Source organism: Danio rerio, chromosome 17 (assembly GCF_049306965.1).
Source record: "Danio rerio strain Tuebingen ecotype United States chromosome 17, GRCz12tu, whole genome shotgun sequence".
Taxonomy (NCBI): Eukaryota; Metazoa; Chordata; class Actinopteri; order Cypriniformes; family Danionidae; genus Danio; species Danio rerio.
The window spans coordinates 29628094-29652925 of NC_133192.1; the positions used below are offsets into that span (position 1 = coordinate 29628094).

The window sequence follows — 24832 nt, forward strand, 5'->3', positions numbered from 1 at the left end:
ATTTACAAGATTTTGTACCCCTATATACATTTCTGGAAAAATAAAACATGTCCCCGGTGCTACACTTTTTCCAGTTTTTGTTTTCGCAGATCCACCAGAGCCTGCTTTGTGCCCTTTTTCAGATCTTCCAATTTCTCTTGGAAGTGCCATTCGCATTGCTTTTCTCACATAAATCCACTTGAGACCACTGTCGACTGACTGACTGACTAACCAACCAACCAATAACAGTCTCCTTCTTCCCTAAACCCAACCAATAGTGTTTTAAAAAGCCCCGATTCACCCCGCATACCCCCCACCCCCTACCCACTTCTACAAACCAAACCACAGTGTTTTGAAATGCAATCTAGAAAAAGAAAAGCCCTTGCCTAATTTTACCACATTTTCAGATTTTTACTATAATCTCACCGTTATTTACTTGTTTATTTAATTTTTTAGGTGCTATTTTTTGTCTTACCTGCTTACTGGAAGTGTTCTTCACTGGACGCAAATCTCGTTGTCGCATTCAACTCCGCTCTCTCAAGTCCGCCGACGTACATGTTGAGCTACCAAACAAACTGGTAACAGCGGAAAAGCTGTCCTAATGCAGGCAAGCGGACAGCTGGTAAGCGAAAAAAAGAAATGGCATCATACCGCCCCAAAGTGCTTGTTTTAAAGATGAAATACAGCCATATATAGCTCTGGTCACATAATTCGCAATCTCCAGAAATATATATGGGGATACGTTTTATTAGAATGAGCCTATGTTGTTTTTAACATAGATAGATGGATGGTTGGATGATTGGATAGTTGGATGGACATATAAAAGTGTATTTGTGAAAAGACACAAATGTTGACCATCTGTTTAATCAATTATGTTCAGACCGCCTGCTTGGCCTTCACCGATTGGTCAGTTGCAGCAGCTCTGTGTGGTGGAGCATATCTTTCTAGCTGGAGGTCTTGAAATGGAAAAGGAGAACTTGCACTATGGAATCAATAGCATAAAGCCTGTAATTACAAATGTGAGCTCAGTAATGCCTGCGGTCTCCCACACTCTGTTTCTCTCTTAATTCTCTTTCGTCTACGCTGTACGTCTTTCCGCACAGCAGATAAGAGCAGAACGACTCTCCACTGCTCTCTATGCATACCAATGTTTAAAGGTACCCACAGGCAGAAAGAGAGAGAGAAAGAGAGAGAGATGATCACTGACAGGAAACCAGGCCAGAGAGAGAGAGAGAATACTGGGAATTTTACAGGCTGACAGCAGCCTAATGATGGAACCTCTTTCTACGTGATTAATGAGCTTCATGTGCGGAGATGTACTGTATAACAGCTGATACAATAATCCTGCACAGGACTGCTCTGCTGAAAGACGGTAGTTATGCATGAAAGAAGCGTTTGGGTTTAGTTTTATTAAGATGAAGTATAAAAACTTGAAATTGATAATCCTGTTATTCATCTGTGTGTGTGTGTGTTTGCTTTGCGCTTCATTACTTGTTTGAAAGTGTACTATTTTCCACTGCGTGTGGCGGTAAGATTCATCATTATTTATTTATTTAGATTCTAGTTTCATTACAGAAGAGATTTATTTTAATAACCCCATTTAGAATAATAGTAATTTGTGTCAAAACACAATTAGCCATGAATTCTTTCATTTTATGATCGCAGCAGCTTCTCGTGTGATTTTATTGCATGAAATAAAAGTTCACTGATCAGTAGTTCTTTATTATTATGTACTTGTGGCTTTTTATATAATGCATTTTATGCAAACACATCTCTCATTAATTTAGCAATTTTGCAAGGCTATTCATGACTATAATTTTTTCAGATAATCATTTCTCCCAAACTTCAACGTTTGGTTCATATAAGTTACAAACTGCTCTGTATTTATTCATTCATTCCTTTTTCTTCAGCTTGGTCGCTTATTCATCAGCGGTCATCACAGCGGAATGAACTGACAACTATTCCAACAAATGGTTTACACAGCGGATGCCCTTTCAGCTGTAACCCATCACTGGGAAACACCCATACACTCTCACATTCACACATCACTCAAACACTATACGGCCAATTTAGTACATCCAACTCACCTATAGCGCATGTATTTGGACTGTGGGAGCAACCGGAGCATCCAGAGGAAACCCATGCCAACTCGGGGAGAACATGCAAACTCTACACAGAAATGCCTACTGTAAGCTGAGAAAATATTATATACTTTTCCTTCTATGCTAATGAAGAACTACTGAGACATTCCAAGCATGGGATGGGTCCTCCTGGTGAGGCAGAGTTCCTCACAGCTTCGATACACATCTCTGCCATTTGCTTACAGTAACCTTGTGCTCTTCACCATACACAATTCATCTGCTTGTGTTCTTCTTTCAGATAACTTTGTCATGTTTGGTGTCATTTGACAGTTTATGACTTCAGTGTTGTAGTGATGAAATCAACAGAGACATTGATTAATTGTATTTCAATCTACAATATATTTACTATTGTTGGGTCATGGCCTGAGGAGAGTATGTTAATGTACTTCTCCCCCACTTCATCTCTTCAACTTTGCTCTCACGTTCAGCTGGTTTTGGGGGTTGGTTTTCACTCATGTTTGACAATGCTTTGCTCAGGGTATAATAAGGAAAGGTACTTGTTGATCTGGGAGAATGGCTTTTACTCTGCATCTCCCGCACACCAGTGCGTAGCCTCATATGCTAACAAATTCAGTTTCACTGTCTTTGTTGCTCAGCAGTGCATATGTTACAGCTTATTTCTTTATACAGTATCTTAGTTTGTTTCATTCTAATGTCTGTATATTTGATCATGTAACTTAATAAACAACTTTGCCTGCTTTAAGACGAAGAGCTTTTTTCTCTTTATCAATGATGATAACAACTATAATGGAGTCAGATTAATTACAATGGAGTCAGATAAATAATGGATTTAAACACGCCATCCTTCAACTGCTTTCTGTTTCCAATTATTGGTTCAGAATAGCAGCGTAAGCTTCAAGCCTTACACTACTGACCCAGCCAGGACTTAAACCACTGACTTACTTGCTGTGAGGCAACAGCATTTACCACTGAGCCACCGTGCCACCCATTTGTATTTATTTTAGCTTCCGCTTAATATTAAGTAGCTTTAATCACTGTTTACTTACATTTGGTGCAAGACACTTAGGCTCAACAGCAATTTTACTCCTTAGCCCTTCCACTTATCCCTACTCCTTCATTTTAAGCTGTCATGTAAAAGGGTTAGGGGTGCCCCAATTCTCTTTAGCTTGAAGGCGTAGGGCTATAGGGGCTAGACAGCCCTTGAAACAGAGATTTTTCAGGTCCACACTTGAAACCAAGGGTTAAGAAAATATTCCAGAATACACCAGCTACGGCATGGCTGCACACTAAAGTAAGGAGATGCGCTAATTAGTATTTTTTGTCTTTATTACAAATTTTTCAGACAAACAAGCATGTGCTTTAATACGTTTATAATGGTGATCGTGTTTTATCATCATGTTTTTAAAAAAATGCAAAAAAGGGGTATAGAGGTATAAAAATAAAATGGGATTGGGCCTTATTATTTACATGCATGCTTTTACATTGTTCATATTTGAAAGAATTATTTGCATCAGCATGTTTTTCATTTCTAAAATTATATTTGCTATTACAACGTTGACCCATGTCTTAAGGCTGGTACACACCGGGACGCTTTTCGTTTGCGTTTATCGTCAGTGTTTTTCAAGACGTTTTTCAGGATTCAAATCTATGCGTTTTTTACTGGCGTCGAGCAGAAGAATAGGCAAAATCCCTCCTTAATGTTAACACAGAAGAAAAACACAAAGTTGACACGCTTGTTGTTATGGATGGTTCAAGCAGCAGTCTCAGCTCTAGCGATGAAGAAATTATTATTGTTGACCCAGAGCAATAAGCAGCTCCACGTTCATATCGCCACTGGACATCTTCAACATGCACTCACATTAACAGTTTTGCGCTTGAGCGCCTCCAAGTGCTGTTTACTGTAACTTTAGCAGCTCCGTGCACTTGAACAAAAGTGCCAACCTGATTGGTGGAGAAGGTTTTGACATGGCACATCAAAACAAAACAAAAAAAAAAGAACGAGCATGACGCTTTTACACTTGACGTTTTGCACATTGGTGTGCATGATCACATTGACTCCCTTTATTTAGTCACAAGGCGTTAAACGTTGATGGAAAACACGAGCAAAAAACATCTCGGTGTGCACGAACCTTTAACCTTAATCTTGCATGATCCTGCCTATATAGCATCATAAGTGTTGTTCTATACAATATGAACACAAAAAGTACCTACATTCGTAGTTAGGCCCACTTAATAAAAAAATATTTTTTCATTTATTTATTTTTGTTTGTTTTTGGGTTTTTTGGTGTTACTAACTGTAAATCTCATTTAAAAATCTGACTGAAACTATATACCAATTTAGTACATTTAGAGGAACTGAGAATGATTCAGTGGACTTTCCTTGACTAGTCATTGCTCTACTATTGCAGAAGCTACTATATACAGCATAGTGCACTGACAGCAGATAAATATTTGCATGCTTACTGTGTAAGTGCTTGAAAAACAGTATTAATATTTTAAAGAGGCTTTAATGGGCATAAAGGAAATTCAATACAATCTAAATGCCACTTACTTTTTTTCTGCAGTTTCTGCATGTCTGTGTTACTCCGCAAGACACTCTTGCCACATGCAGAGTGGTGTGTGTTGTTTTGCATTAAACATGAATTAAAATTGGATCAGTTTTTATGCCCGCTGCTATTTCTCCATGGCAATGACTCTAATGTTAGGTAGCAAAGAAATTCAACTTATCTCCTCAAAACATCTGAAAATGACATTTCATGGTACATTTTTCAGAAGCTATGCATTCAATATTTTTACACTGGGCAAATCAAATAGGATTAATTGTTCTTCATAATGACATTCAACCTTTAAGCTATTTTTAGTTACAGGCATTGATAAGAAACAAACAATCTACACCCATTTAGCATTAATATTATAATGTGCCCAACAAAAGCTCTTCTGTAGTTTGAAATGAATTTAACTTTAAACTCCTCATGCTTTCATGAGCTTAAATCAATGCATTACGCCGAACTATTTTTCCATTTCACTCACTGATACGGCTTGATGTAAACCACCTCAAACACAATGAAATCCACACACCATCAAATCCAGCGCAACGGGAGTCCCAAGGCATGCGTTCAACCTGTTTGTGTTTTAAATCAGCATTTTATGCGGTGCGGCTTGCCCTGGGATCTATACAAAAACATGACCATGATATGGTGGGTTGTGCATGAGTCTCTTGAACACGAATGCAAGTGTGACTGGATTGAAAATGATGCACATATACTGTAAAAACCACAGTGCAGAAAAATCCAGGATGATTAATTCATGAGCGACTGAATCTAAAGTGATTTAGAGCAGGTGTGTCTTGTGTAAAAAAAAAATTACATATTCAGTAAAGGTCTAAGCACACTATGGTTTATTTATGAATAGTTGGAACTAAAGCAATTTGGATTCATGTTTTTGGGAAACAATACTTCAAGCAAGATTAGTAAATCCTTACTACAAATGAGGAGACAGGCGGTTATTGGGAATATGTTTAAAAGGTACTTTAACATGTTACTGAATATAGTTCTAAAGGGTCTAGCAAAGGTTTCTGCATTCTGAAGTTGTCGCCCATCTTCTCCACAAGAGAGAGGCAGGTTTTAAGTGTTCAGTTCAGGAGAGGCTCTGCTAAATGGAAAGGTGTTGAGTCCAGGTGAGACAGCGGTCAGGGTTCAGGAGAGAAACGTGTGGCGCTGTGGGTTTATGGGAACCTTTTATAGCTTATGGTGGTTCTCTCCTGCGAACTGAAAGCTTTAATACCATGGAATGTCTTCAAGATCAATTTTAAAACATCCATTGAGTGGACATGCATTATGTATCTCGAAGAGCGTTTGTGGAAGAGTGTCTGATTTTTTTGCTAGGGTTGTTATACACAAACCTTGTGGTTTTCACAATGTTTTTTTAAATAGAAACACAAAAGTTTTATACATTTGCACCATCTATTTACATAACAATGTGCCTTTTAAAGAATTGAAAATACAAACTTTCAAAAACGAAGTTCACGTTTCTTAAAAATAATGTTATAGTATTTCTATGTAAACTTCAAAAACAAAGCAAAAAGCTATTTTGCGGAAAAAACAGATATATTTTTAGCATAGGTACACTGTAAAAAATATATATGATCAATTAGTTCTGACAGCATATGTTTTGCAACTTATTAGACGAAGTTAATCATGTTCTAACCTAATTTCATAAGTGACACAAGCTGTTTTAAGTCAGTTTAACATAAAATGAGTTCATTGGATTCATTAGTATAGGGCTAAACAGAATCTGTGGAATTTTTTTGCTATTTCTGTCCAGAATTTTGTAAAAAAAATTTAAATAATAATAAATAAAAAAATTAAAGATCTGCTATTTATGTGGAATGATTTGGGGAGTATCATAATTAAAAACTTAATTTATGAAATAAAAACTAATATCTTTTTAACTTTTATTTAATGTTTACAATGCAAATTTAATTAGATCAATAATATTACTTAAATGTTTCCCAGAGATGGTTGCGGGTGGAAGGGCATCCGCTCTGTAAAAACGTGCTGTATAAGTTATCGGTTCATTCCGCTGTGGTGACCCCTGGATTAATAAAGGGACTAAGCCAAAAAGAATGATGATGTATTACTGAAATGTCCACTTTTGGGGACTTTTTCAATACATTCTGTATTGTACATTTTTAGTAGCACCTTATTTGATGTTGCAAGTAAGCCATACCATTACCGAAATATAAAGTATAGACACTCCTGACTCCTTATCACCATTTGCTCTAAAGAGAGGTACTGCCAGTGCCACTGGATTTGTGACATTAGACACCAAAGCCACTGTATTCAAATAGCTAGCAGCTAAACAATACCCCACAGTGGGATAGCGGCTTACATCTCTGTTTATAGGAATTTGTACTTGACAATCAAAATAACATTAGTGGATTACATTGCTGCTAAATATGCTGAGGGACATTGCCTGCTACTAGTCTGGCATGCTTAAAACAGATTATTTTAATTTAACAAAAATGTGGAAACCAGGAATCAATTTAAAATTGATTCAAAACTTTTCTAAATCTCAATATTGGGTACATAACTGTTGTTAAGGTCTCTTTAAGGTCTCGTACATCTGAAACACTAATTGTTGTCATTAGACATTAGTGGCCTTAAAAGCATGCACATTGTCAGCAATAATTTTCAGACAGACAGTGATTTTTTAAAAAAAGGTTCAATATCACTTAAGATGCCTAACATGAGCCAAAAAATATTTCCTATATCATTCATAATCCCACTGCTAAAATATGCTATTGATTCAGGGCTTCATGGTTTATGTCAAGCAAAAATGAGGACCAGAAAGACCAGGCGACACTGGACTTCTGTTCAGTTTTGTTGAGCTTTACCCTCAGGTATGCTTTTCTCCTGCACATTAAGATTTGATGTGTTCAGAGGGTTTCGTCTGTTATGTGTGGTTATTTGAGTGGTCCTCCGGTTGTCTTGAGCCAATTTGGCATTCTCCTCTGACCTCTCTCACTAACAAGGTATTTTTGCCCACAGAACTGCCACTCACTGGATGTTTTATATTTCATACCATTCTTACTTTTGTAAAATAATAGAATTAACCAATGGTTCTCTCTAGGTTTTGCTCTTATTTTTATTTTATTTTCACTGACATTTTAATGGTATAATTTTATATATATATATATATATATATATATATATATATATATATATATATATATATATATATATATATATATATATATATATATATATATATATATATATATATATATATATATAATATATTGTACTTTTAGCTTTAGTTTAAGGGTATTTACATCCAAATTAGATGAACGGTGTAGGAATTACAACAGTTTGCAAATGTGCCTCCCACTTGTTAGGGGACCAAAAGTAATTGGACACATTGCTTCTATGCTGTTCTATGGCCAGGTGTGTGTTATTCCCTCATTATCTCAATTACAATGAGCAGATAAAAGGTCCAGAGTTAAATTCAAGTGTGCTATTTGCATTTGGAATCTGTTGCTCTATACACCAACATAATACATTTGAAATAAAACGAACAATATGTGCTTTAACTGTAGACTTTCAGCTTTGATTTGAGGGTATTTACGAATGTAAACGCTGTAGGAATTACAACTGTAAAGGCTTTTTTAGAACTCTAATCTGGCCTTCCTGTTTTTGAGGCTCACTAATGGTTTACATCTTGTGGTGAACCTTCTGTATTCACTCTGGTGAAGTCTTCTCTTGATTGTTGACTCTGACACACATACACCTACCTCCTGGAAAGTGTTCTTGATCTGTCCAACTATTGTGAAGAATGTTTTCTTCACCAGGGAAAGAATTCTTTGGCCATCCACCAAAGTTGTTTTCCGTGGTCTTCTAGGTCTTTTGGTGTTGCTGAGCTTACTGGTGCGTTCTTTCTTTTTTCTCAACTGGTGGGTCGCGACCCAAAAGCGAGTCGCGGGAACATTTTCAGTGGGTCGCACAGTGTGTGGTCAAAAAAAAAAAAAAGTTTAATTTTTAACTTATTTTGCTCATTTCGGACTTTTATTTTGAAATGCGCGTGCGACAACCTTACCTTTTGACATGTGAAAATTAATTTAATTATAGCAACAAATATGTCGAAGCGCAAGTACAACCCCGAATATGTAAAGTATGGATTTACATATATTAACGACAAAAAAGGCTTAAAACCTCAGTGTGTCATATGTAGTTAGGTGCTCTCACAAGAGAGCATGAAACCTTCTAAATTAAAACGACATTGAGAAACCAAACATCCCATTTGCAAGGACAAACCTGTGGACTATTTTCAAAGACAACTCCAATAGCTGAGGACATCACAGAAGTGCCTAACATCTACATGTTCAAAACAAGTACAGGCATTTTGCGCATCTTACTGTGCTCACCTTGTAGTAAAGGCCAAGAAAGCCCACACAATAGCAGATAAGCTTTAATTTGCTGGTTTGTTCTGTTCACCAGGATCAGTGTTAATGTTTTATTATTAGTTCAGTTTAGTTAATGGTAACTGAACTTTTACTTACCCTAACCACTGTTTACAGTATTTGTCGTTTTTACTTTGTAATATTTTTATAATTTTATATATTTTGTGAAATAACAGCAATAAAATATTTTTTATTTGTAAGTCTTCTTGATTTTCTTATGATTTATATGTCAGTACTTGTGAATGTTAACAAATAATTACAAATGAATTATAATTCCTAAAACTATATTATAGTTCCTAAAAAAAATGTGTGTCCCATGGCCAAACCAGTTAAGAACCACTGTTCTAAACAATTGTTTTGGCCACGCCTAATGTTTTTGATATCTTTCTGATGAGTTTGTTTGTTTTTTCAGACTAAGGATGGCTCTTTGGATCTCATCTTGGTAGTGGACAGTTACAGATTCCAAATGCAAATAGCACACTTGAATTAACTCTGGGCCATTTATTTGCTCATTGTAATTGGGATAATGAGGAAATAACACACCTGGCCATAGAACAGCATAGAAGCAATGTGTCCAGTTACTTTTGGTCCCATAACAAGTGGGAGGCACATTTGCAAACTGTTGTAATTCCTACACTGTTCACCTGATTTGGATGTAAATACCCTCAAATTAAAGCTAAAATCTGCAGTTAAAGCACATCTTGTTAGTTTCATTTCAAATCCATTGTGTTGGTGTTTAGACCCAAATATGTTAGAATTTTGTTGATGTCCCAATATTTATGGACCTAACTGAATATGTATATCTGCTCAGTGACCACTGGCAATGCAGTCAAGTCTAGGTGGGTCACAAACTCTTGATCTCACCCAACGGCAGTGACGCCGGTGTGCACTCCTCTCACCCCGACGGCCCCTGAAAATGTCAGAATCTCCACACTTTACCTGCTAATCCAGCACCCACGGCTTTCCCTGACAAGGAGCGTTTGATGTAAAGGGTAGATGTTTCTCCACAGAATCGCATTATTTTGAAATCTGCACCAAAAATGATTGCAGGTGGTTTCATAACTGATCAATGCTACTATATTATAAAGGACACAGCGCAAGAATAAAGCAGATCAGAGCCTGTTGAAACGCATCAGCCTCCCAAAGGACCATCATGAAACACCATTTGAAATCAAAATTAATGAAGGCTTTGTAAAGTTTTTTTGTGGTACATGGTCACCCTGATGTGGCAATGCCCAGTGGGATGTAGCTCAATTCATTATTTCATTCTTCATTTTTTTATTATGGACTGGCTATTATTTTGTGATAGATATTTGCTTGTCTCGTCTGTCTGTAATGTTCAGTTTACTTTTTGTTGCTGAAAAAATATGTCCCGTTTGCCTGAAATAAATAAATAGGTTGCAATGCTGACTGATGGATGGCTTTATGTTGCACAGGCAACATTATTCATGGTTTTGAGTCGATGAAGTTGTGCAGTTGTTTCAGCAGAAAGCTGAAGTTATTATGAGATGTAAGATAGCAAATAAAGTCTGGATGAGAGCTTTGCCATCTGCTGAGCTTGTTGGTTGCAGATGTCTGTAGCTGTGTAACTGCAGCACTGAGCTTTCAGTTAATGATGTGATTGTGTGCAAAGGCAATAAAATGATAATCACTAAATGGTTGCGAGCAGATATCAATGCGAGAATCAATACAGGCCATCCGAGGATCTGAACGCACAATAAAAGAAGTTCACGTCTAGAATGAATCAAGACATTGTGATCGAGTTTTATCAGAATGTCCAACATGCATTAACTCTCCAACATCAAATCCAGTGTGCACAATAGTAATTTACGAATGCTTGATTCTGATTGGCTGATAGACATTCTAAGATATGCAAATATAATTAGGGTAGGGCGATGTCGACCAATTTGGCATTGTATGATGTCTAATGTGAAACATAGCGATGGACGATGGCATCGTCATCATGTGAAAAGTGGGGGTGGGGGGATGGGGGTTGTTTGACAGGTACATCCTTCATATACTGTCTGACGTGCACTTCTCTCTGGAGCTCAGAAGAGGGCATCACAGTGTGTGTGTGTGTGTGTGTGTGTGTGTGTGTGTGTGTGTGTGTGTGTGTGTGTGTGTGTGTGTGTGTGTGTGTGTGTGGTCACGTGATGTGCGTTTTCAGCAGATGGAGGGCTGTTCAAAAATGCTAGGTAAAACACTGTGTGGATGTGGATCATTTTCATTCTAAAATTACATTTTAACACTTAGACGTATTAGTGTAAACAGGGCCTAAGTGTATATTTTTCAGAGATATTTTAAATACATTTTATAAACAATATGTTTAGTTCAGACTGCTTGGATATTTTCTACAGAGAACAAATAAGATCTTTTATAAAGTGTTCGCTTTGACATCGCCTTGAAAGTTTCAGCACTCCAGTCTTTTTCAGTGATTCATTCACAATAGATGCCAGTTTGACAGCCATATATTTAATATTCAATCCAATGTTATAAAAGAGGTTATATTGTTGATATATTGATTATCGTGACAGGCCTAATCTTAAATATGTTTGGAGAAGATTTATTAAAATAATTTTATAAAAATATATTTAGTTCAAACTGCTTGTACATTTTTTTCCAGAGAACAAATAAGATCTTTTATAAAGTGTTCGCTTTAAGATCGTCTTGAACGTCTCAGCACTCCAGTCATTTTTAGTGATTCATTCACAATAGATGCCAGTTTGACAGCCATATATTCATGTTTGATTGACCCACCAAGGCAGGTCATGGCAAAAAGGAAAATCCTGTTATCTCAAAACGGCTGTATGAATTGCAGATCCAATGTTATAAAAGGGGTTAGCGAAAGTTTACCAGAAAGGTCCTTCAACTCAAAGTAAATATCTCTTATGTCTTAGAGACAGCGCAGGTCTGGATGAATGGCTGCCCACACACAATATTCCTGTATAGCAGGTATTGTCATGGCAACTCAGAGGACAGCTTGTTTCCATAATTTTACAAATAACTCAATCATTGTTTTGACATGCTGAACATGCTTTCAGACATCATTCACTTGTACTCTGCATCTTGTTGTACACAAGTTGATTAATGAATTATGTAAATAATATCCACAGTTCAGAATCAGTTGTAGTGGGGGAGCTTCTTCTTGTATGCTCATAAAGTCCCAATGAACCGGAAGCTTCGATTTTTATTTATTTTTACGTTTTGTGACGCATTTCCTAGAAAAAAAAAAGTTGTATAATTATTTTTATAGGCGTTTTCACCTTTATTGATAGGACAGTGGAGATTTACAGACGGGAGAGTATGGGGAGCCAAAAGAGGGGAAGGATTGGCAAAGGACCTCAAGCCGGGAATCGAACTCCTGGGTGCTATTTGTCGATGCACTAACCACTAGGCTGTTGGCGCCCACTAAAATGGAATTTTAAATGAGAAATAGTGGGCATGGCTTATTTTTTCAACTGCAGGCTAAATTAATGTAGTAAAACATTTCATTTAGAAAGATGGGGAAAGGGGTTTTAGAAGAGTTACAACCTAACAGACTCCTCCCGCTCGCCATTTCTGTTTGTTGTCAAGACTGACAGTTGAACTAGCATGGTTAAGTATGTTAGCCATGCCCATTACTTCAAAATCACGCAATCATATAATTTAACTGAAAATAAACAGGAAGTGCATTTTCAGATTTCAGTGCAAGGGCAAACATTTTTTTTTTTTCTGAATGATATGCACTGATGAATTGTTCACCACAAAACTAGCAATGTGAGCTGGCAAAATAACATGGTTAGTTTTGATTTCTTGGGGACTTGCAGTCAAATGGGACTTTGCAGTGATGCACAGAACGTTTTTAGGTTCCATAAAGAACCTTTTATTCAGTGAAAAGTTTTAAAATAACATGAGCTTAAAATAAGAAACATATAAAGAACATGAATAACTTTTTTGTGGAACTGAAGAAGATTTAAAGTGGATGTTGAAGTTTGCTCACGAAAGTATTGTTTAACTTAGTTTAGTTACTTATTGTTTCTCTGCTATGGAATATGTCTACTTTTTTTAATGGTATATAGTTTCCCTCAAATTCTGTCATCATGTCTTTACAGCCATTATGTAATACATTAGAAAAAATTTTATGGCATTCCAATTTGGTCCTCCCAAAATGGCAGCTTAAATAAGACTCTCATGTGGAGAATGAAGTCATACGCATTGCTCAGGTGTAATTTTTTTTCACAGACCTTAACAGAGTGTAAAAATCTGTGGGTTTCATCTATCCGTCTATCAAATCTGATCTTTAATTTGTATTTTCTATCCGATTCAAGTCAGGTGATTGGTTGGGCCGTTCTACAGCTTGATTTTCTTTCTCTTAAAGTATTTTAGTTTCCTTGGCTGTGTTTTGGATCATTGTCTTTCTGAAATGTCCGCTCTGGTTTCTGCTTTATCATCGTGGTAATGTAGATGTTGGACTGAAGCAGCGAATATTAATTTACAATGATGAAGTCCAGAGGGTTGCTAAATATCTACTGAGAGATTTCAGCTGCTCTCTGGGCTTTCACTGCCTTTCTACACCTCCTTTCATGTGTTCCATAACTTTTCCCTGCATCATTTTATTTTAATACACAACCTAATTCGCAAACTAATTAGATTTGTTTTCTTTTCATATACTGTATGTATTTCTTTTGATTGTTGTCAACATCCGGTAAAAATGTCACGTCAACAGCACCTTAAGAAATATTTCTTCTAAGATAAATGATGACGTGTTGAATGCTTTTCCCCCCACTGGTTATGTATGTAGTTGTATGTATAGGTTATTTGAAACAATACATTGTATTAGAAATAATATAATATATTATTATTTCTAATAAAATGTATCGTTTCAAACTACAGTAAACTTCAATTATAGTCGCTTTGTTAAACTGGAGAGTAACATTTTCAACGTCTAGCAGAGATCAAGGTCAAATAGTACAATCTAAAAACAAATAAATATTTAAAAAAATAAATTAAGAAATAAATAAATTTTTTTAATAGTGTATCCAGTAATTGCGGTGTCACGGTGGCCAGTGGGTAACACAATCGCCTCACAGAAAGAAGGTCGCTGGTTCAAGCTCCAGGTTGGTCAGTTGGCATTTCTGTGTGGAGTTTGCATGTTCTCCCGGTGTTTGTGTGGGTTTCCTCCAGGTGCTCCGGTTTCCCCCACAAGAACAAAGACATGTGCTAAAGGTACATTGAATAAGCTAAATTGGCCATAGTGTATGTGTGTAAATGCAAGAGTGCATGGGTATTTCCCAGTGTTGGGTTGCAGCTGGAAGAGCATCCGCCACGTAAGACATATGCTGGATAAGTTGGCGGTTCATTCCGCTGTAGCGACCCCTGATTAATAAAGGGACTAAGTCGAAAAGAAAATGAATGAATGCATTCGGTAATTGCATGGAAAGGCGCATGAGTCGTGCAGGTTTAAATGAGAATGAGTTTTGACTGTGAACTCTTTCATAGAACTTCTTATTCATATTAAAGAAATAGTTAAAGCAATGCAAATGAATGCAAATGAGGAGCATTGCACAAAGCTCTAAGGTAAGCACTAGCTGAAGCCATTAGCATGAATCATGTCAAACTTTTTTTCCTTATGATACTTACTAATAACCTCCTCTTCCCAAGAGTAAAATACCCTTTTCATGATGCAACAATCTGATAGTGACAGAATCTCTTTTTTTGATGTCAGACTGCCTTAACCTTTTATTCTAGAATTATCATTATCTTTGAATCAGTGGCTACTGATTTTCATCAGTTTCTCCCGCTAGTTCATGCTCTCTGTGCTGGCGCAATAATTCCGCTCTCCTTCAATTCTCTACTTTCATCTGTTGCAGATTTGCTTTCTAGTCAAGTCATTTGTCAAGACAACAGCACCAAGCTCATGTGGTGTCCCTTGATTGTTGGTAATAACTGGGAATGAGAGGGAGTCTTATTAGAAACAGCCCCAACTGAGCACCTCCCGTCTGTTAGCAAACCTTCCTCAGCCAGATCACTGTGTGCTTTGATGGATTTCAGATAATACCGTCAGCACTCATCATCACTGCTGTAATGCTTCATAATTAGCTCTTGTTTTTATAGATGCTTTATGGAAAAGCCTCTTCCATAAAGCATCAATAAAAACAACAGGTAAGATCTAATTCATCCCTCACCTGACATCACTTTGAAATACAACTAGCATTAAGAGAATGATGATACTTCAGTGAGAAATTAAAAAGTCCTGCATACTCATATTGTTTTAACATGCAATGTGGGATGTATATATATGGGTTTGCAACTTCATGGTTGATTCTAATTGTATATAGTTTAAAAACGTTTTTGTTGTTTCAACTTAATTTGGGTCAAATGTAGACAAATGCAAGTCTTGGATAAATTTTTTCCATGTCATTCATTTGGCACAATGTAGTGCCATGCATGATGCTAGTGTCTTTTGCTAGTTTCAGCCCAGCACAGGTATTATTTTCATGTCCTGAGCCATGTTGCTTAAAAAGCAGGACTGCACAATATATTATTTCAGCATCGATATCGCAATGTGTGTATCTGCAACAGTCGCATCGCAGGAAGTAGTATATATGTAGCAGATCATAATAGACCAGGAGCCACAGTTTAGGACACATGCAATTTGTGAACTGCAGAGATGAATTATAATGGAGTGAAAGTTTGAGTTTAAAGTATTCTAGCACAACATATTGTACTGTTTAAAAATTTAATAAAGACACTTTTCATTGGCTTATTTCTATAATGAAGACTATACTGTGTTGCTTTTGCATTTGATTATTCAATTTTTGTACCTGAGACTCCCCAGAAAACCACATTGCACCGTGTATTTCACCTCAACTTTGTTTTGTTGTAATAATGTATAGATTTATTAATCTATGGATTTAATATTTGATGTATTATTCACTCCCATACTGAATCATTTCTAATCAATTTAAATGAATGAATTATTTCCAAATAGAGCTATTCACACAATCTGGTGAAATTGTCTTCAAATCGCAATATATATCACAGCAAAACTAAATATAGCAGATAGGTCTGCTGTTGTAAAAAGCGTGTTAAGCCTGTTTTGAGGCAACTGAAATAGAATATGCAATTGACCAAGATAAAAATGGGCTTGAGCATGTTAGTGATAGGAAGGTCCAAATGTAAGTGCATGTTGCGTATTACACACATATGGATGCAGAGCAGCACACACATTTTTTTTAAATGATAAATGAAAGGTTTAAAATGTAAAAGATTATTATTGTTTACATATTGTTTCCTCTACCTCCTCCCTCACCTCAGGGGGCTTTGACATTATGCACAAGCATACTAGTATAGCAGTTGCAGTTTTCCACTTCCAAAGTCTGCTATGTAAGTGGCGAATGTGCCATAGAACGACCACAACTAGCACTTAAAGGGGTGGTCCAGAGTGTATTTTTAAGGCTTGGTTGTGTTTATAAGATGCAAAGCAATGTGTGCTCATGCTTCAGAATGCTTTTTGTGCTCATGCTTTTTGTAGAAAATCATGTTATTTTTTCATATCTCTTAATTTAATTATTTACAGCTACTCGGCTAATATGAAAACAACTGTCCTATTTCCTAGTTCCTCTGAAAGGCCTGCCCTCAAGAAGCTCTGATTGGTCAGCTAACATAATATGCTGTGATTCACCGACCGGCTCCACGTCACCAGGAAAAGCGTCATGCCCCTACAAGCACGCGCTTTTGCACTGTATAAATACTGTCAGTCACAGTAGCTGTTAGCCACGTCAGTTTGTGCCTGAAAGAAAATGGCACAGAGGACACAGTTGAACCTCACGCCTGCTCTCTAAAATACAATCTGACAAGTGTCTTTCACATATATTCCGAATAAGCATGTGCAAGTATTATGAAAAGTTCACATATCTTTTGAGAGTTTGTTATTTGAGATGTAGAATGCACGGAAAGAGAGATTCTGGAAGCTGTTCTATGTCAAATGCTAGCTATATATTTTTTATTAATCTCTTAAACATAATTAAAATTAAATTGTACGCACTTATTTCTTTGTGTTGTGTCCATTGGAAGCCCAGATGCAAAAACAGAACAAGCTCTGTGGAAATAGTAGCTTTTGGAAATAGCGGCGTTTTAGCTTTCTCTATTATATTACAGCACCTTAAGAATTCTCTTTAGGCTTTGCTAAGCTAACTCTGTAAAAACAATGTCTCCCTTGATATAGAACTTTCAGAGGACGGCATTAAGAGATGTTGTTTTTGTTCACACAGCTACATTACACATCAACTAAAGCTTGAAATATGATAGCATAGTGGACAACCCTTCAGCTTTGTGCATGTTACACTCAAAATACACTTTTAACTGATTAGGAGAATAACAACAACCCTTTCATATCTCTAAAATATTATTATGTATTATAATGTTATGTCTTTTTTATTATGTTATGACTTAATATCAAATGTGCATATACATACACATTTAATGATTTTTTTTTTCTTTTTGAGTTTCAAAAAGGGTTTTTATTGCTCTTTGGGTAAAACAAATCCAACTGCTGGGTTAACTTAGGTCATTTTTTCCTTTGATTTACCTAAATAAACAACCGAGTACACTTTAGAGTTTAAGACTTCAAAACAGAAGTTTGCAAAGTTGAGTGAAACTTTGTAAAAATAATTGAAGAGTTATTTTAGAAACCACTGTGGATTTGGACTCCAAACAAAAGCAATAAAGTCATTCTGGAGAGAAAAAAAGGGTTCTCCTCTTGATTCATGTTCAGGTAGTTCTTCAGTTTTAGTGCTGGTGTCTTTCCCCTGCAGCAGTTCTCGAGGCAGTAGTTTTGTCTCTCAGAGGGAGACGTCTCATCGATGTGCACTCAAAGGGCAAACACTGTTTGTTTTCTTGGCTGTCCTTTTTCCCTCCTGTCTATGTGTGCGTGCGTTCACTGCGCTCTGTGTTTGCGAGTGTTTATAAATGTTCAAAGTTGTCCTCATTTAAACCTTGTATCTCTCCTCTGTGGGTGTGTGCATTTTGTTTGTCCCTTGTCTCTTTCTTCCTCCATATCTCTGTTTCTTCTAAGTGTGAACCGACAGACACCACCCAGCAAGGTTAAATGCATACTGACCCTCTCCGTCGCGTTTCAGTGCAAACTTAACGTTATCTGAAGCTTCTTGCTTATTTTCCTTTAAAGTAAGGTGACGGGCCACCTCTTCTCTCCAACAGCCCCAACCGTAATGCTTGTTTGTAATTTACATTTCCATTTGTTTTAAATTGATTCAGCGATGCTGTCGATTTAAACGCTTCCTGAGGCTGAAATCAGGAGATATCTAGCTAATTGCGTCTCTGTGTCACCTGTGATTACCTTTCACTTATTGAGTGCTCTCTCACGCCACTCTGCTTCGGCTGAAAGAGAAAAGAAAAACCTGTCGAAAGCGTGAAATCAAGAAAAACAGATTCTTGGGAGCTCCACACATGGTGTTTCGTCTGCTCACGCTAGTAAATATCTTTCCGCAAATCAATAAACTCATTTGTTGCTGTGTTTAATAAGCTGTTTACTGATACTGTTTTAAAATGCATGTGTCTTAATTTATGAGGCTTAATTCAGTTGCAAATTTGTTTTGTGAGCACAGAACTGAATATGAATAATGCATGAAGCGAAAAGGCAAACTAGGAGGAAAGAAGGGACAAATATTTCTGAAGAGAAATAGCTATGTACGTAACGTAGAACTGTAGTTTAGTTCCCATTATTCTGTTTAAATGGAAATTTAACTATCAAAAAGGATGCAAAATTGCTGTTTGAACTTGTAATGAAACGCAAAGAAATCCAAATAATTGCAAATGGAAAAAGTTAATTAGGAAACTCAGAATCTTGGTTTTAAGCAATAGCAAAAAAACTGAGATTTATATTTCCAGCTTTGGTTCATGAAATCAAATCACATCTGTAGCGGATCATTTGCTTTGAAACTGCCTCTAGTGTCTCCTTTAAAAAGTTACGATACCCCTGACATGTATAAAAATGTATACCTTGTCAAGCATTAAAAAAATAGTTATCATAGGAATAAAATAACTTTGATTTAATCATTGCTTCTTCAACAGCAATTACATGGAGAGCAATATGTATTTATCCTTAGGTTGAGTTCAGCTTGCAAATTACTGACTGACTCGATTTTGACACAAACTGTTTCACATTTGGGTGTTGTGCCACCTCACAAGGATAAGGATGCAGAAATCGATTATCTCATACACTGTGTCATTGTGGATGACCACAGGAGCAGTGACTATCAGCCTGATCTCAGGAAGTAATGTAGCTATTTTGAGTTTTGTTAGTTTACTGGATAATTCATACAAATTGGGATGAGTTCTGTCATACAAAAATGTACGATTTTTAAAAAGAAACGTGGCATCAAACCCCACTATTAAACCCAACTGTCATTAGGCAATGAGCAGTTGTACTAAATTGAATGATTTGAATTAGCCACTAAATCAAAAAGTTACTGTTGCCGCAAGATATTGTTGGTTTATATCAAAGGCTTACCCTGTTCAGTTGATATCAGATCTAATACACAGTAATTAATTGGAAAGAGGAAATATTGACTCCTTAATGTGAACTTTAAATTTTTATTATTATTGTTTTTTTTTAGCTCTTATCGTAAACTAGCTCATTTATTATTTTTTTTTTACAATTTCTTTTAATTTTTGTATTTTATTTTTAATTTATTTCAACTATATATATATTTTTTATTTCAGAGGATATGTTTGTTTATAATTCATACATTTAATTTATTTTATTTTAAGGAGATAAGAAAAATAAGTCAATCTGTATTTTTTCCTGTGTTGTATACTATGGTGTATTGTCTTGTCAAACACCAATAAAAAACTAAAAAAATAAAAGGTATTTTTGGTTCAACAGAAGAAAGGAGGGTTTTTTACGTCTTCCTACACTAATTCATTTTTTTTTTCTGTTGGCTTTGGTCTATATTATACCCATTTTTATGGTTATAGGTTCAGACTCTGTGATCAAAATACCAAAGTCTGCAAATAAAAAATATATATATACTCTTTATTTTAGTTGACTTTATTTTAAGTTATTCAAAACTAAATAACATGAGCTATGCTATTCATGATTATTGTTCAACTAAATACTTTTCCTGCATGCCAATGATTATGTAATTTCTATCTATTTGTCTTGTTTTGTAAGGAGTTATGAACACTTGAATGAAACAAATGAGAACTTTTTCAAAGAAGTTGTTCAACCCAAAATTAAAGTTTCATCATCATTTACTTGCACTCTAAAAAATGCTGAGTAATGTTAGGTCATTTTTGGTAAAATGTGGACAAAGCAAACAGCTTGGTCATTTTTTTCTTTGTAGAATTTATTGACCTTATTCTACAGTGCAGAAGTGCACTCATTTTTGGGATTGTTTTACAACTTCCGATTCAGTCGCCTATGGGAGAAATGACAACGCAATCTGAAGGCAATTCGTAACTTTTTGATTTAGTGGCTAATTCATACAAACTAATTTGTACAATTTAGTACGATTTGCACATCACCCAATGACAGTTAGAGTAAGGGGTGGGTCTTCTTTTTAAAATTTTAAATCCTTTTTAAAATAATTACAGATCAGGCTGGAAATGACTGAGAATAATAAAACGGTCAATCTATGTGCTCTACAAACAAGTGTGTTCATGACTATACATAAAAAGTGCAATAATATAATAATAAAATATCAGTTTGAAACAGCAAGCAGCATAATTAACTACTTTTTAACGTCTAAAAATGGATGGAAGTGAATGAGACCGGAAGTCTCAAGCCAAAAAGATTAAAATGGCTGCGCACCTGCCCTTACAAGAAGAAAAGGTCAATAGGACCAAATTTAACCAAACATTTGGGTTTGTCCATATTAACCCAATTTTGGTTATACTAACCCAGCATTTTTTATAGGGTACTCTCATGTCATCCATGCTTAACAGGATATTCTTTATTGGCTTCTTAGCCCTTAATATGGGAAGTATACCACCCTAGTGTTGTTTTGAATGCAGCATAAATGCTGGTTTTTCAGCAAGACCAACACTGAAAACATGCCATGCTGGATTATTTATTGTCAAACCTATGACTTCAGGCTAGGGAACATAAAAATAAACAAATCTCTATTTTCATGCAATAAAATTCAACAGTATATTTCTTTTTCCTTGTAAAACACTGATGTTGGTTCATAAAATGTCATTAGCCTTATAAATAGAATAGTTGTCAATGGAAAATCCCTGCCATGTGTGGCTGTTCTCTACATCACACCGATGTATCTGTTTGATTTTCTAGTCTATTTCAAGACTGCCACACACTGATAAGCATCATACACATTGCACCAGCTTTCATGTACCAAACACACCAAACTAATGCATTCGTGTTTGGATTTACTGGTGGTTGTGAATCATAATGAGTCTCTAAAGATCTATTTTATGGGGTGTGACCCCACTCTTGCTGTGTATATGAGTGAGAAGGAGCTCTTTCTCTTGATATACAGACTGTGAATATACAGACCATCTATCTTGAGGCCAGCGCAGATTTACCCCACACTCTCAAATGCTGTTTGAGAGCCTGCGGGCAGCACGATCAGGGGATATGCCTCATTATTCCTGTCTGACTCAGGTCTACAGGCTCTTATTGCTGTGTTTTCTTTAAAAAAAACCTTCTGATCCAATCCATTATTGGAATATTTGACAGAAATAATGACCTTCATGTTATAATGATACTAGAAAAACTCTTTCTGTGGCACTTTTATGACAAAAAAAGAGCTAAAGCTGCACCTTGTGTCACAACCCATCATTTCCTCTCATCTGTTACATCCAGATTTTGAACTTTTGATCATTATATGCTTTTCTTCTGCTGCGTCATGACCTGAAATGAGCCACACAGCCCGGATCCTGCTTTTTATCTTCATGACATCAAAAGTGATAACAAACATCTTTCACACAAAAACATAAAACCACAAAATGTAAAGCTTCTTTTTTTTAATATTATGTAATGAACATTTTTATTTAGGGAGGCTAGGCTAATGTCCGTGATCTTCAGCATGGTCCTCCATGGCCCATATATATGGTACTGTATGTGTTCCCATGGGAGCACCAATCTTCATTTATTTATATCTGTTTTAAATAAAGTCTCAATTTGATTTCAGTCTGTTCCTGGTCATTAAAGCAGTTTATAGACAGCTATTGTTTACAGAGACAAGAGAACATTGCTCTCAAGCGAAGGATTGGTAATCTTAGCATGCATTCTTAAACTACAAGGAAGCATCAACAATATGGCACAATATTTTACAAGCTGTCTCATGAGAACAGTAATCTACATCGACCGGACACTATGTGCGTGTTTAGGAGCTCACTGAAAAACTAACATTGGGATACATTGGCTCCTCCACATCATATGACAGACAAATGTTCACAGGATTCAGGTGTTTTCTGCAGAAATCCGCTAATTAAGTAGTGAAGGTGTCAACACAGGGCAGGGATGCGTAACATCAGTAGCATCTTTTAAACTTGATGAGTTTGTGGAAGGCTTGTTTGAAGTCGTCGTTGAAGGCAGTGTAGATGACTGGATTGATGAGCGAGTTGAGGTATCCCAGCCAGGTGAACACATCAAAGAGCACAGGATGATACCAGCAGTCTTTACAGACACCCATCACCAGCGTAAACACGAAGAATGGGAGCCAGCACACTATAAACGCACCCAGGATAATCCCAAGAGTCTTGGTGGCCTTCTTCTCCCGAGCAGCACAAAGACGCTTTCTTTCTAGCACACTGTCAGCCAGCTTCACTTTCACACTGTTCGTGAAAAGAGGAGACCCTCCTCCTCCTCCTCCACCACCACCACTACCTCCTCCTCCTCCAGCATGAAGATGTCCCTCCTGATTAGAAGTGGAGTTCAGCGAGCAAAGCGAAGAGCCTGCCGAGTTCTGGATGAGCTGAGCAGCAGTGAAGCGCTTTCCGCTGGTCGCCGGTGTTTTGAAGATCCTGGAGCGAGCTGCCACATAGATACGCCCGTAGAGGATCATTAGGAGCACCGTGGGAACATAAAAGGCGCCAAATGTGGAATAGAGCGTGTAGGAGATCTGGTCGGTGTTGACCATGCACTCCGTGAGCTCCTCATGAGCCTTCGCCTGCCGCCAGAATAGAGGAGGTAAAGAGATAGAGACGGAGATCACCCATACTATGACAATCATCAACGCTGCTCGCCGCATGGTTCTCCGTTTCGAGTACTCCAAGGCGTCCGTGATGGCCCAGTATCTGTCCAGCGCGATCACGCATAGATGCAGGATGGAGGCCGTGCAGAACGTTATATCAGATGATAGCCAGATATCACACACAATCTGACCCAGAGTCCAAGTCTTACTGACCGTGTAGACGATGCTGATCGGCATGACTAAAATGGACACCAGGAGGTCTGTCGCTGCGAGAGAGCCAATCAGGAAGTTGGCAGGGGTGTGAAGCTTGCGTGTGAGGAAAATCGTGGCGATTACAAAAGCGTTGGACAGAGCTGTGGCCAAAGTGACGATTGCTAGCATGGCAGAGATGGAGATCTGCAGACTGAGGAGCGTGGCGTCGTCCCAGGACTCCAGGGTTGTGGGACTGACTGTGGCATTGATGAGGAAAAACTCATCGGAGCTGTTGAACAGATCCATGTTGCATGGTTCAGCAGCGCTTCACATCATCTATGCATGATTTTTTTGGTGTTAAGGATTAATTATCCCATGAAAACATCTCGAGGTGAAAGAGTAATTCTAGTTCGGCTGTTGGAGATATTGGTAATGCTTTACATTTGTGAAGGTCATGGCTGATAAATGTGAGTGGTAATTCATGGTTGAAGGTGCTGTTACTCTTTTTGTGCTCTTTTTGCTTTGTTTTTGAAACCCAGCAAGTTAAATGCCACAGAACAAACAAGGGTCCGGCGTTATTCTTTGTACTTGACTTAAGTTATAAAAATATTCCTTTAGCCCTTAAATCACTGCTCATTATTTTCTTTATTGTTCCTTATTCTGCTATTCTTCTTTAATGGGAGATCCCTCAATTTTGGGTAATATGAACTGGTGGAAGACTTTTTAATTTATTCTCCAGTTGGTCAGCAGAAGCTCTGTTGTTTCAGACTAATGGCACAGAATATTCCTTCATTCCCTGTACATCCACGGATGGCTGGTTTTGCAGTTTCCCTGAACACCAAAAGCTGTTGAAAGTTCTCGTTTTGGCCCTGTGTAGGTGTTAGTCCAGATGAAAGAAATCAATCCAAGTGAAGATCTGAAACAGAGAGAAAGAGGAAAAGAACTGAGAACTCCAGAAAACACTTCATGATTTTGGTCTTTCTCCATACACACACACACTGAGTTGGATCTGTAAGATGATTATAAATCAGAGGATCAATGAATTTTTCAAAACTTGCATACACTACCTGACAAAAGTCTTGTTGCCAATCCAAGTTTAAGGAACAGCAAATAATAACTTGATTTGTAGTTGATCATTCGGTATCAGAGGTGACTTTACAAAAGGCAAAGGCCTCTAGATTCTGCTTATTTTGCCAAAATAAAATATGATCGTGCCTTGATATTTAATTATTTTATTACTATATTAAGCTCTGACTTTGCTTAGACAAAAGTCTTGTCGCTTAACAGAAATATTGTACAGTATAGAAAACAAAGTCATGCTGCAGTGAAAAAAGAATGAATATTGTGTATGACCCCCAAGAGCTTGGAGGACTGCATCCATACATCTTTGCAATGACTCAATTAACATTAATAAAGTCATGTGGAATGGCAAAAAAAAAGCGTTC

General features: G+C 36.9%; 1 protein-coding gene and 1 long non-coding RNA gene across 6 annotated transcripts in view; one reads left to right on the top strand and one right to left on the bottom strand.

The window, feature by feature from the left end:
- Window positions 1–24832, top strand: part of LOC141378581 (uncharacterized) — a 101233-nt gene that overhangs the window by 34169 nt on the left and 42232 nt on the right. Inside the window, exon 4 of one of the 4 annotated variants that reach the window (XR_012393432.1) lies at window positions 1890–2827. The exons of the other annotated variants lie outside the window; for them this stretch is intronic. This is a non-coding gene — a long non-coding RNA (uncharacterized lncRNA). Of the gene's footprint in view, window positions 1–1889; window positions 2828–24832 lie in introns of those variants that run through there. 4 annotated transcript variants of the gene reach the window in all.
- Window positions 22009–24832, bottom strand: part of htr1d (5-hydroxytryptamine (serotonin) receptor 1D, G protein-coupled) — a 31253-nt gene continuing 28429 nt past the window's right edge. The window contains exon 2 of one of the 2 annotated variants that reach the window (XM_005158780.6): window positions 22009–24303. In XM_005158780.6, coding sequence (XP_005158837.1) covers window positions 22533–23693 — 1161 coding nt within the window. In that variant the 5' untranslated portion in view covers window positions 23694–24303 and the 3' untranslated portion in view covers window positions 22009–22532. 2 annotated transcript variants of the gene reach the window in all.